This window comes from Parambassis ranga, chromosome 19, assembly GCF_900634625.1.
Source record: "Parambassis ranga chromosome 19, fParRan2.1, whole genome shotgun sequence".
NCBI classification, from domain to species: Eukaryota; Metazoa; Chordata; class Actinopteri; family Ambassidae; genus Parambassis; species Parambassis ranga.
The window spans coordinates 22201929-22213951 of NC_041039.1; the positions used below are offsets into that span (position 1 = coordinate 22201929).

The following is a 12023-nucleotide window of genomic DNA, read 5'->3' on the forward strand; positions in this document are numbered from 1 at the left end:
AGGCTCTCACCTTACCTTTCACCCGATGCTCTCAGGTAGCCCTGTTTGTACATTCTGCATGCTCATAGGCATAGCCCTCAGGGAAACACTTCAAATGAACGGCTATGAGAATGTTTTGTCATTAGTTTCATCTTGCTAACTCTCAACCTCTTCATAAGCATTAAAAAAAGCTAGCTGCCATTCAATTAATCAACCTTCGATTTGATTTGAGATCACAACCGCATCAGACAGCATATTGAAAATAACCACTGAAAAGTACCAAAAGCTGGGAGGGTTGAACCATCTGTAGCAAATTGGGAAAGAAAATAATGATGAATAAATATTTTTTAAAACCCCAAAATAACATACATTTACTTTTTCTGTGTAACAGAAATGAAACATCCTGCTTTGGGATGTTAGAATGAATTTGTAGTAAGTTTTCCAGGTTCTAAAAGTACATTGATCATTTTAATAACTCACAGAGAAGAGCTTAAAGAGCGGATACTGGAAAACCTTCCACTTCTTGTCCTTGTATGCGATCATTGGAACGTTGACTTTGCTGAGGTATTGGGAGAACAGGAGGATCAGACAGACTGTGCTGTGGGAAAACAGAAGACAGGACAAAAAGTGTCACTCAGTTATTTCCCTGAAGACGCTGCCTCGCTCATAGCTATTAGCATAATTGCACTTAAGCAAGGCATGCTTCCATGTAATTCAATTCAATTTAATTTATAGAGCACCTATTACAAATAAAATGCTCTCTGTGTGCTTTACAGACACCCAGAGCCTAAACCCTGTTAGGTGAAAGATTTTATTTTACATGATGTTATTATGTGGTGTGGGTCCACATATCTAGAAGTGTGTCCCTAACATGAAGTTTTCATTTCTGTATGCCTATAACTGTAATGTGTTTTATGAGTACTTATGTGTTAAGTAAGTTTTACAGAAGATCAAAGGAAGACAGGTATACTGAATGTATTGAGAAGTGTGTAATTTCCCTACTTTTGTAATTCATTTCCTCTGTTAGGTGTTGTCTGCTCTTTGGAGACAGCTCTGGTTGATATCAAGCTAAGGTTGTAAATCCAGATCTTGATTGAAAGAATGTGTTCATCTCCATGACCCCATTTAATGGCCCACCCTTCCTGTGAGTTTGTCTTCCTGGTCACCTCCAGATCTGACCCACAGCCTATGAGATTTTAGGACTTAAAGTGAATTTACACGGGGGAAGAGGTGTAAGCTTTTATGGGGCGTCATAAAGTCACTCGTATGGGACAGTGATCATTGTTGTGGAGAACTCATCTTCAACTTAGGTTTACGATTGACCAAAGGGTACCAGTAGTCCCTGCCTTTGATTGGAATTTCATGCTGGTCATGAAGCACTACATGTTGTGCATGAAAAATACTGCTCAAATGTTATTGTGGATGTTATTTCAACAGAGGTGTAATAGTGAACATTTAGCAGCAAAAAGGATGATTTCATTTCTTAGTCCCACTGTGCACCTCTCTCCACCTCATTCCAATCCAACCTAAACATTTCCTCTGTATGAAATTCCGTGGTGTGGTTTTGCAGATTGCTCATTATTGCTCATTAAGTCTGTATTCTGTAGTCTGAGGTATTTCTGTCAAAATTATGTCACATGTCAAGTGAGTAGTAAACCTAACCAGAAGTTCCTGCGATTAACCAACCTTCTGAAGATTTTATCATAGATTGTGTGGGTCCTTTGCCTACTTAGATAAGAGCCACTAATCTGTTGTTTTGTGCCTACCAGGTATCGTGCAGACTATCTTTTACAAAGGATTACAACTAAAGCTGTTGTGCATGCTTCGACCAAATTTACAATCATCTTTGGCATTCCTAAAATGATTGAGTCAGACCAGGGGTCACATTTTTTGTCCTGTCAGTTCACTGAGATTCTGAAGCAGTTGCGCATGAGGCACAACCAGGCTTAGACATTGGGGGGGGGGCACTTAAGGCAATGCTCTGTGCCTACTAGGACTAGGATCCTCTCTGGTTGTTATTAGCAGCAAGGGAAGTGGTGCAACAGAGTACAGGGTTTAGTCTAAATGAGCTAGAGTTTGGTCATACAGTGCATGGGTCCTTAGCAGGATAACTCAGTCAGTTGCCACACAATCATATTGACTAGGTGGCTAAAAAAAAACTCTGGCATCAGCTCAAAGGAAAAAGGAAAACTTTATCATCTCCAGGTTGAGAGGCAAGTGGTGACAGCAGCCAGAAGCCAGTTACGACAGGTCCATGTCCTGCGGGCGTGGTGATGCCCCTTTCTCCCCAGTTTTTGTGTGTGTGGGGGGTGTGTATGGGGGCTGAGGAAGCAATGCTGTAAATGGTTGCAATGGTTGAGTGAAAAATTCTTTAAGAGTCTTTACAGATTCCAGAGTATGTAAATAGTGTCACCGAGCCCACATCCGAGTATGGAAGAAGAGTAGATCTCCTGATCTAATACAAGAATACTGGCAAATACCCCTATCAGCAAGAGCCAGAGACATGGCCTCATTCATTTCACCCAGTGGTTATTTTACTCTTATAATGTAATGCCTTTTGGTCTGAGGAATGCACCAGCCACATTTCAGCCTTATGAATTTGGTGTTAGGTGATGTGGAAGGTGTGTGTAGTTAACTTAGATGATGTCATACATTCTGATAACTAGGAGACATATTTGCTGCATCTGCAGAATGTGTTTATGAAGGTTGCTATGGTGCTGTTGTGTTTTGGTGTTTAATTGCAGGTCTTCATCAGTATGGCACTGACCAGAGCAGTAAGGCACAGCACCTGGCCAGTGATCCGCAGGGCATTAAGCTTCGCCTGATCCAGCGCTGCGGCCTCGACTGTCTCTACGCCCTGACTCCACATTGTGTGCCCACACCACCAACAGAAAGTATCTGTTTGATTATTGTTTTTGCACTTACAACATTCATCCCACATAGCCATGCATCTACACACACACACACCACTGATACTCATTTTCACACCCATATTCGCTTGTTTTTGTTTGTCATGATCACAGCTTTTGTGTTCCAGAGGTATTTTCTCAATAATCTTACATAATCTAATTCTAGCTTTGATGGGTTTTATTCAATAAAAACTAATTTAATATTCACTTTTGTAGTTCGACCTACAAGCTGTAATTTAATGTGATTTTCACATATTTTTTGTACTAGATGTACATTTTTATACAGTATATAAAATTGTTACAAATTATTATAAAAAAAAAACCTACTTTCCCATTATGAAACTACAACATACCAAAATATAAAAATGTGACTCTTGATATGTTTTCAGACAGACTGGCAGCATCTTGTGAATCTGGGAGAACATCTTTTTTTTTTTTTGCTTAATGATATCTTGTCCTGAGACTCCTGTAGGAGGAGCAGCGAAGGAGAGGGATAAGCCACTGTGGCTCAGATGGATATGACTGATTTCCAATGTCACCAGGAGGTGGACGTGCTGGACCTTTCAACACCCACAAGGATCGCTCTATGTAATGAGTCTGCATTATCTGGAGATGGCGGGGGTAAATGAAGACAGATCTGATGGAGCTGCAGGGGGCAGGGGCAAAGGTAAATGAAAGCAGAGACACTGTGGAACTTTGAGTTACAGGAGTGGAGATTAGGTGGATTCAGATGGTGACCATTACTGCTATGTTAAACCAGGAGTGGAAACTGTGTAGAGGCTGCACAGAGACAAGGGTGTTACAGTCTTTAGGGATGCAAAAGGTTTGATTTCATTATGAGGCACATCATTATTCAGCCTAATTACAGAGAACAACTCAAGCTTGTGATTAACATTATAAGATGTGCTAATACACAGAGGAATTAGTGCAAATACGAAGCCTAAGAGCATTTTTCAAATTTCACATAGATGGCTTCTTTGACTCTTTCAAACCAAAGCAGAGTCTAGCGGGACTGGTCTGTTGGGTGGTAGTGGGGGATATCAGCAGGGAACGTGCCGCTAAAGAATCAATCAAAAAATAAATAAAGATAGAGGTAAAACTACTCTGACAACACTCACAGAGCGGCTATTCCCCAGTGACCTCCAGACTTCTTTCCAGCTTCAATGAAGAGTGACAGGCCGATGAGGTTGATGGTGGGAGCGATGGCCAGAGGGCCGATGTATTTCAATACCAGGCCCACCATGCCGGAGAGGCCCAGGACAAGCTGGAGCAGAGAGGCCACCAGGATGGCTCCCTGGATCTGTAAAAGGTCAGGCAGACAGAATGTCGTCCAGGTCATGTTCATTCAAGAGCTTGAAGCGAGGCCACTGGACTTGTTCAGGTTCTTGGTCACTTCAAGCTCTTGAAGGTAGACAGAACCTTAATCCACAAATTTGTAACTATTTAATCATTAAGCATTTTATAATAAACATAAAAATATACAGTAATACAAGGAGCTGTACAGTCCCTGTAGAAAACCTCCTCTGTGAAACATCTGTGGCCTCAGGGGAAGATGTTTCTGCTGACTTGAAACCTAAGAAAGCAATTATGTGATTCTGTTTGAATGATGTAGACTTCTTGAAGCTGACCACCTCTCACTGGAGCAGTCTGAAGTCAAGTATAAAACGGCAGGGATGAGAATCTGCACCTCTAAATCTGAGGCCATGGGTTTTAGCAAGAAAGGAGTGAGATGCCCTCTCTAGGTTTGAGATAAGTTACTGCCTCATGTGGCAGGAGTTCAAGTCACAAGCATAGGAAGAGGAGCCAGCTGAGGTGGTTCAAGCATCTACTTAGGATGTCCCTTGGGTGACTCTCCTGGTGATGTGTTCCAGGCAAATCCTACCAGGAGGAGGCCCAGAGGTAGACCCAGGACAAGGTGGAGTGATTATATTTCTTGTTGTAGATACATTATTTTATTTAGCTTTATTTCAGGGGAGTTTAGGGAAGAGACATTTTTATTACCCAAATGAAAACCAATATAGCCATTGTAACAGCCTTACATTTAATTTTACAGACATCCACTCATGCAGGTGAGTATTTTACCCACCTCACGTATCCGTGACATCCAGACCTCATCTGAATTTTCCTCTTCCAGCGAGTGCGTGCCGTTCTGATGCACGGTCAGCATCACAGGTGCATTTGGGGCCGGACATTGCCACTTAGGAAGAGCAAGAATGGCCAAGGTGGGAGTGATGAAACTGAAGGTCCCCCCCTGGAGGATCGGTAACCTGCAAGTCAGTAAAGTGACAGAGTTCAAGGGCAGGAATTTTAATGTGTCGGACATGATTTTTGGTTGCATAAAAAAAAGCTTAATCATGATGATATGATTATATACAAAGCATAATTGCAGCTTGTGAAACTGTCAGACTTGGATCCTCTAATTACACAAAATTGTGGCCTCAAGCTCTTTTGCTTTGCAGCTCCATGAACAGCCCCTATGTTGAGAAATTACTATTCCAAATCTTCTTTTTCCCCCAATTTTTGTGTTAATATATTCTTTACTTCCTCTTGTTTGGCATATTGTACTGTAGTGTGCCTCCCACACAAACATGAGAGCATAAAGATTAATCCATCACTTCCAGAGGGATTATTGTAATCAAAGTGCCAGGATCTTTATAACAAAGGTAAAAGGCACAAATTAAGCCTTAAAACTCTCAGAATTTATTTCCACAGAGCCCAGAGGTGCAGTTTATTCTCCTTGTAAACCAATGAGCTCTAACCTCAGGACAAATTCAGCTCAGTTCTGTTTTATCAAGGCGTGAACCACTGCCAGAAGGCAGCGTAAACGATCATATAATCCTTAGTAAATAAAAAAATACACTAAAAAAGGCAAACACTTCCTCATTGTCAGAGGTATAAAACATTCAGGGCAATGAGGAAGAAAAGGAAGTACTCTACAGTGGGGCATTCCCTCGCTTTAAACCCACTGTTAATCTTCAAACTGATTGACGGCTCGACTTTCACACACAGTAATTACCATTCCACAAAGGGTTAGAGTTCTTAAGTGGTCACACAGGCAGACATTCTCACGTAAACGCATGTGTGTGTGTGTGTGTGTGTGTGTGTAACCTCTGTATGGCCTGGTAGTTTCTGGATCATTGGTATAGTCAGGCTGTAAATGGGTGTTAGGTTACCTGGTGCCAACAGCTGTCTGCAGCAGTGTACATAACCCTGACACGAAAAATATGGTGGAGATGAGCTGGCTTTTGGCAGCGTTGTTGTCTTTGATGCAGAGCGGCTCAGCCAGAATCAGCGGGACTGCGATGATGCCGCCGAAAGCAAGGATGTAATGCTGCAAAGGTAGAAGAAATCACACTGAGATGATCAAAAGCAGCGCCTTACCGGAAAAATAAAACTAAACTCAATCATTTGGGTTCTTTTGAAGATTCTGAATAATAAAATAAAGGAAACACCATTTCTGTTATAAACAATCTAACACACATTTTGTTTTGTTATGGCAACAATTTGGCAATCATTTTCAAACTGATTAATCATTTATGGATCTGGATAAATGCAGGTGTAAATGTAAGGAGGGATTTGAAGAGGTATCAGATCTCTGCCTCTGCCGTCTGGCTTCCAGCCTGACCATCCATACTCATTCACTTGTTCAAAAAATGTTCTCCATGAAATGGGTCTGGAATCCCTCCGTTCCACAGCCAGTTCCACTCGATACAAACCCCATCGTACTAATTATAACTGTTTATCTAAAACGGTGCAGGCTTTATGTGGTGACTTGCTGCTTGCCTTGTTCAAAAATATTAGTTTAATTGCAAATAACACCTTGGATTTGTCTTGATGTTTTTATAGGAAAAACCCACAATAGCCATTCACCAGTGTTCACCCACTCCGCTACACGCTGTTTTGGCTTGTCTTTTGTTTTTACTAGTCTGGTTGTTGTCGCTCAGTCTATGTTTTCTTCCTCTGATTGGTTGTATGTGTGCCAAAATGTGTTCAGGCCAGGGGCAGTTTATTCTGCCCCCAGGAAATCCAACTCAAGCCTACAGAGTCCAGACTAATTCTATGTATAGAATATAAAAAGAATTAGTAAGACTGGTTATCTGGCATCAACAAGACTGTGAAAGATAGTAGAGTGGAGAAGTTAAGTCATCACTTGTTTCTGCAAAGATCTGCTGGAGGATTAAGAAATTAAGAGATGTACACCAAATTTCTTGAAAAAAGTTCAGAAAACAAATGTGGGGGTTGTTTACTGATAATTCTTCTGGGGTTAAGATTGTGTAAAGGGCTATTTCAACAAGTATAGGATCATTTTTTTTATGCTTAAACCTAATAAAGCAGTAACTGAAACCCATTAAAAATGGCACCAGACTGGATCCTCCACTATCCCCCTCTAACCTACAACTAAAACTACAAAATCCTGAAAATCTAAAGTGATAGAGCCAAGAACTGAAGCTGCTAATATGGCTACTTGAGTATGGCTCCAATCCTTACAGACATCCATGTTACAAAGAGAACAGACATATTCACAAGCACAAAAATGCTAATAAAAAAGCTAATGTCTCAGTTTGTGACAGCTGTTCTATACATTCAGGCTACAGTGGTTTGAACATGCCCTTGCCGTTTCAGACGACAGGACGTTACTCTTTAACCCCAGACATAAATCTTGAGACGCTCTGTCTGGTTCACACAACAACAACCACTCCTCTGACTTAAATCAACCAAACAGGTCGTTTGTCTTTGCCTTCTGAAAGAACGCCTAATTCTGTGGTCAGAGCTGGTGCTGCTAATACCACTGCACTGCAAAAAAATGATTCATCTCTCTAAAGGCAAAAGGTGTCTTCAGATTTATGGGAGTATTTTCTAACCTGCAACTCCCACGAGTCAAAGAGCGATGTCTAAGATGGGTTTGATGACATGGGAAACAGAGAAGGAGGATTCATGGTGGACTAGAGCACACCTTGGAGGGCAGCTTTGTTCTTTTACAAAAACTGTTTTACTATTTGGGGCAATTTTAAGCTTTTACTTTATAACAAGTTAAGTTACATCATCTAAATCAACACATCAGTTGGTGCTGTTAGGCCATTGTAGATGCTGGGTCAGATGAATTGTGGTGTAAATTACAACCTGTAGCACAGGCAAGGCAGGTGGAACACGGTGATATATTATGCTCTAATAAATGAGGTCTCATTTAGTGTGAAAAATGTGTGTCAAGCCTTGGTTTGCTAAGCCTTGGGAAGCTAAAGGTGACCCAGATGACACTGAAACATGTGGTATTTAGACTTTGAGTCGACCACCTGGGAGTTTAAACCCTGTCTTTTTCTTTTATGTCTTTTCTGTATAAAAGAGTCTTTAAAGTGTCCCGTGTTAACCGAAGCCAACCTAGGTTACCAAGCTTTAAAATAGTAATTGCTATGTGTGCTATGTGTTTTTTACATAAGCTGTTCATGCCATTATTCTTAGTAGTATTTCATTTAATAGAAAACTCGAGACACCTGCGCCGCATGTCAACAAGCTGTTGAAAGGTAATGGTCCATTTGGAAAAGAAGTTGTTTCAGCTGTGAAATTAATAAGAACCACAAAAAGAACTATTTCCTCAAGGGTACTGTAATTCCATTTTAAACCTCATGGTCTTTAAATAACTTATTCTGGGGCCCACGATTCTTCAATTTCTATTGATATTTAACTATAAAAGCAGCAACCCCATTAAAACCCCTTAAGCCTATGGCTGCTGGTATTTATTTAAAATTCCAGCTGGAAAAACATGCACTTTTTATCATTCTTCTTCTTTAACCATGTAACATGAAAGTTCCTGTACATCCATAGAGAAAATGGCTGAAATGTGATCAGTGTCTGTCAATACTGTGGATACCATTATCTCTTTTATAGATAGGACAATTTAGACTTATTGCCAACCTTCAATGTTGGATCCTTCTATGATTATTAAATAGTGTGTGTACACTTGTCATGTATGCTGTGTTGTCTGTGTAACTGCTGCTACTTAAAGACCTTTATTTTCCCATGGAGGAGGTCTGTGTCTTCCAAAAGATCCCAAAACTGGTCTTTGGATCAGTGATTGAAATGTGGAACCATAGCTAGATGCATTGATCTGCACTAGATCTATGATTTTCACTACAGTAATGTTTTTGTAGCATTCAACAACCTCACTGCTATACTATGTTTTTTATAGAACACTTCACCATTCAGATGCCTTTGTCCACCAGCAGAGTTCATCTGCAGGACAACCTCATAGACATGATCTTTTTCTTTCTTTTTTTTCCCGCCTCTTTCACATCATTGTTTTGCTTTTACAAGACCAACATTTGCAGTCTGTTCCCATCCCTCTGCAGCTACCTTCCATAACTATAGTTAGCATGTGGCTAACTGATGATGGAATATCTCTCAGCGATTTTAATGAGCCACAGGGCGTGCTGGAGTCCAAAACAAATCTACGAGGGGTGCAAATATTGGACTTACATTTATCACTCAGACACTAATATGAGTAAAGTCTGCTGATCTGACCTTCGTCCTGCTGGAGGTGTAAATCTGCAGTCTCTCTTAACACAGCGTTACAAGGACGTACTCTGACACTTTGCTTTGGTATTTACTTCACGTAAGGTGTGGTAATGTTACAGCACACTGGACCGAGTCCTGAGAGGAGTTTACCTGGAAGCCGAGCAGAATGCACAGGTACCACGGCGGCCTGTCGTTCAGGGAGTAGAACAGATCAACGCCTTTGTTCGCCGTCTCCTTCAGACCCTCCTCTGTGTGTGGCTCCCCAATGTCAACTGTCAGCTGCGGCTGTTCATCACTGTCTTTGCCCTTGAAAAGAAGCATACCGATGGCAAACAACTCATTAATCCAGCGAGGTCATTTATCCAAGCAGAATCAAATAAAAAACAATATTTTCTTGAATGTATTCTGCTTTAATTCTATCCAGATTGGTTAGATTGTTGCTGTTAGCATACCAGAGACTCTCACAAAGCAAAAGATTCATTTAGAGTTTTGTTTTTCTTTGTCTTTAAAACTTGGGCAGTTCAGGGAAAGCCTTCCTCCATCACTGCAGTCTGGGGCTGCTGGTTAAGTTTTTCTCAATTAGACAAATACCGAGCTTACACAGTGAAATTAATATGACATCAATGCGAGCTTTAGTGGAGGGCAGATAGGGTGAACAACATACCTTCTCCCAAATTCTATCAAGATGCTGTTGATGAAGGTGCTTAATGCTGGACTGCTTTGGTGCTCCTGCCACAAAAACCTTTGTGACCCAGTTTCATGTATTTTTGACCAATGATTTATGTCCCACTATGACATTTCCCCCTCATCCTCTCAGTTTTAGAGATCATGTTATTTTTGTTTTTGTGGGAAAAGAAGACATGAGGCGCTACGTTTTCTGGGTCAGGGTGCAGTTTAAATCCGAGCAGTTGGATTCACAGCCAAAGTCATATTCAAAAGACACGGAAAGAGGAAGCGTGGACACCTATAAATATTCAGCGCAGCCGTGTTTGCCTATATTTTGTGTTGTTGGAACTATATTTTGTAGAATCTGTGGTTGAATTGCACCGCTCGGTTTGGTATGTGTGCGTGCAGGTATGTGTGCGTCATATTGTTCAGACTGGAAATAATGCTGCTTTGAATATGCGTACCAGAAAATAATGTGCTTTATATTTACATTCATTTGAATCAAGTCGGTGTAATGCTTGTACGGGAATAGATTGCAGGCAGTGCTCTGTGCCACATTTAAAAAAAAAAAAAAAACACTGTTACAAGACGCAGCTGCTAAGTAACTTTTTAAAGTTGCAAATTTAATGTGGCTGTAGGCTCTTCCTAATCATTTCTGTGGCTTTTAAATGCCCTTCTCGTAAGCGCTATAACAGGGCTATTTTCATGGGATAGGCTGGTTTTACTCAGCATGGCAGTTCAAAGACAACTTATGCCACTTTCAAAAATACTTAAGGCCAAGCAGAAATGGAGGGTTTGGCAAGAGCTTTGGTGCATTTTGTCACCATGGAAGTTTCTACAGTGGAAGAAAGTTGTAGCACTCATGGTTCCTTCTTATCTGGAATAAACAAAAATAGAGCCTTTGCGGCCCCAGGAGGGTTGGATGAGTGGGTTAGTCTAATGACCTGCCTCAGGAAGCAGATTACATTGTAGAGGGTTGCATTGTGGTTAATGAATGGTTTTGACAAAGGAATTTAAAAAAGAAAAAGAAAAGGAAGAATGTGATCTTTTTGTGAATTTTAATCCGCCAACTGTGAACTTCCAAATAAAAATCTGTTTTTATTCTTTATGGTTGATGGTAGGGCTGGGCAATTAACCGAAAATATATCAAAACCGACATTTAGACCCTCTAACTGACGTAATTTTACTTGATTAATTCGGTTATGTTTCCGTGATGTCCCCTTGCTGTATAAATCAAACAAAAGTGCTTTGCGGAGTTTGTTACATATCCAGAGGACAGAGAAATCTGTTAATGTTCCAGAGGTGGCAAGAACAATAACAAACTGATTTTTTTGTACAAAACACTTTTGAGGATCTAAAACCGGACTCTGTGGTCGAACAAACACATTTGCATAATGTGAAGCAAAAGTTCAGGAATATCTGCTATATATATATACATACATCTATATATTGTACAAACTTTCCTGAGGCTGTGTGTGTTTGAAGTATAAGCAAGGCAGGAGATGGCACCACAAAATTGCAATTTTATAGCTGATGGCTTTCAAATTTTCAACTTTTTGGTCTAATAATATTTTTTCCTACAAATGTACGTATGTCTTTATAATAATACCAGAGAATAGGCCGTTTTTGATCTTTTGAATTTTTGTTTTTTTTTCTCATGAATTTGAGATTTTTTTTAAAAGACACAGGGCACATTGAGCTTAATAACTTTCAGTCCTGCTTTTGATTGATTGATCGATTTGATCAGCATTTCAAACAAAAGGAGACACCTTGTTGAATGCATCCCACCATTACATCTGTCTAACACAAGAGTCAGATGACTGAGACAGAGCGTGTAATAGCACACCCATCTACACCACATTTCCTCTCTGTCTTTGATTACCTCTCATGTTACAAAGTCCTCAGCAGGTAGTGCACGCTAAAGCTTCCTCTGCTGCTTTTACAACCATTTGCTCCCAT

At 40.5% G+C, this 12023-nt stretch overlaps 1 protein-coding gene across 1 annotated transcript in view; it reads right to left on the reverse strand.

The window, feature by feature from the left end:
• Positions 1-12023, reverse strand: part of LOC114451856 (solute carrier family 23 member 2) — a 36951-nt gene that overhangs the window by 22613 nt on the left and 2315 nt on the right. Inside the window, exons 2-6 of the mRNA XM_028430791.1 lie at positions 9549-9704; positions 6062-6219; positions 4975-5155; positions 4007-4188; positions 460-577 (exon numbers count right to left, since the gene is read on the reverse strand). Coding sequence (XP_028286592.1) covers positions 460-577; positions 4007-4188; positions 4975-5155; positions 6062-6219; positions 9549-9704 — 795 coding nt within the window. The remainder of the gene's footprint in view (positions 1-459; positions 578-4006; positions 4189-4974; positions 5156-6061; positions 6220-9548; positions 9705-12023) is intronic.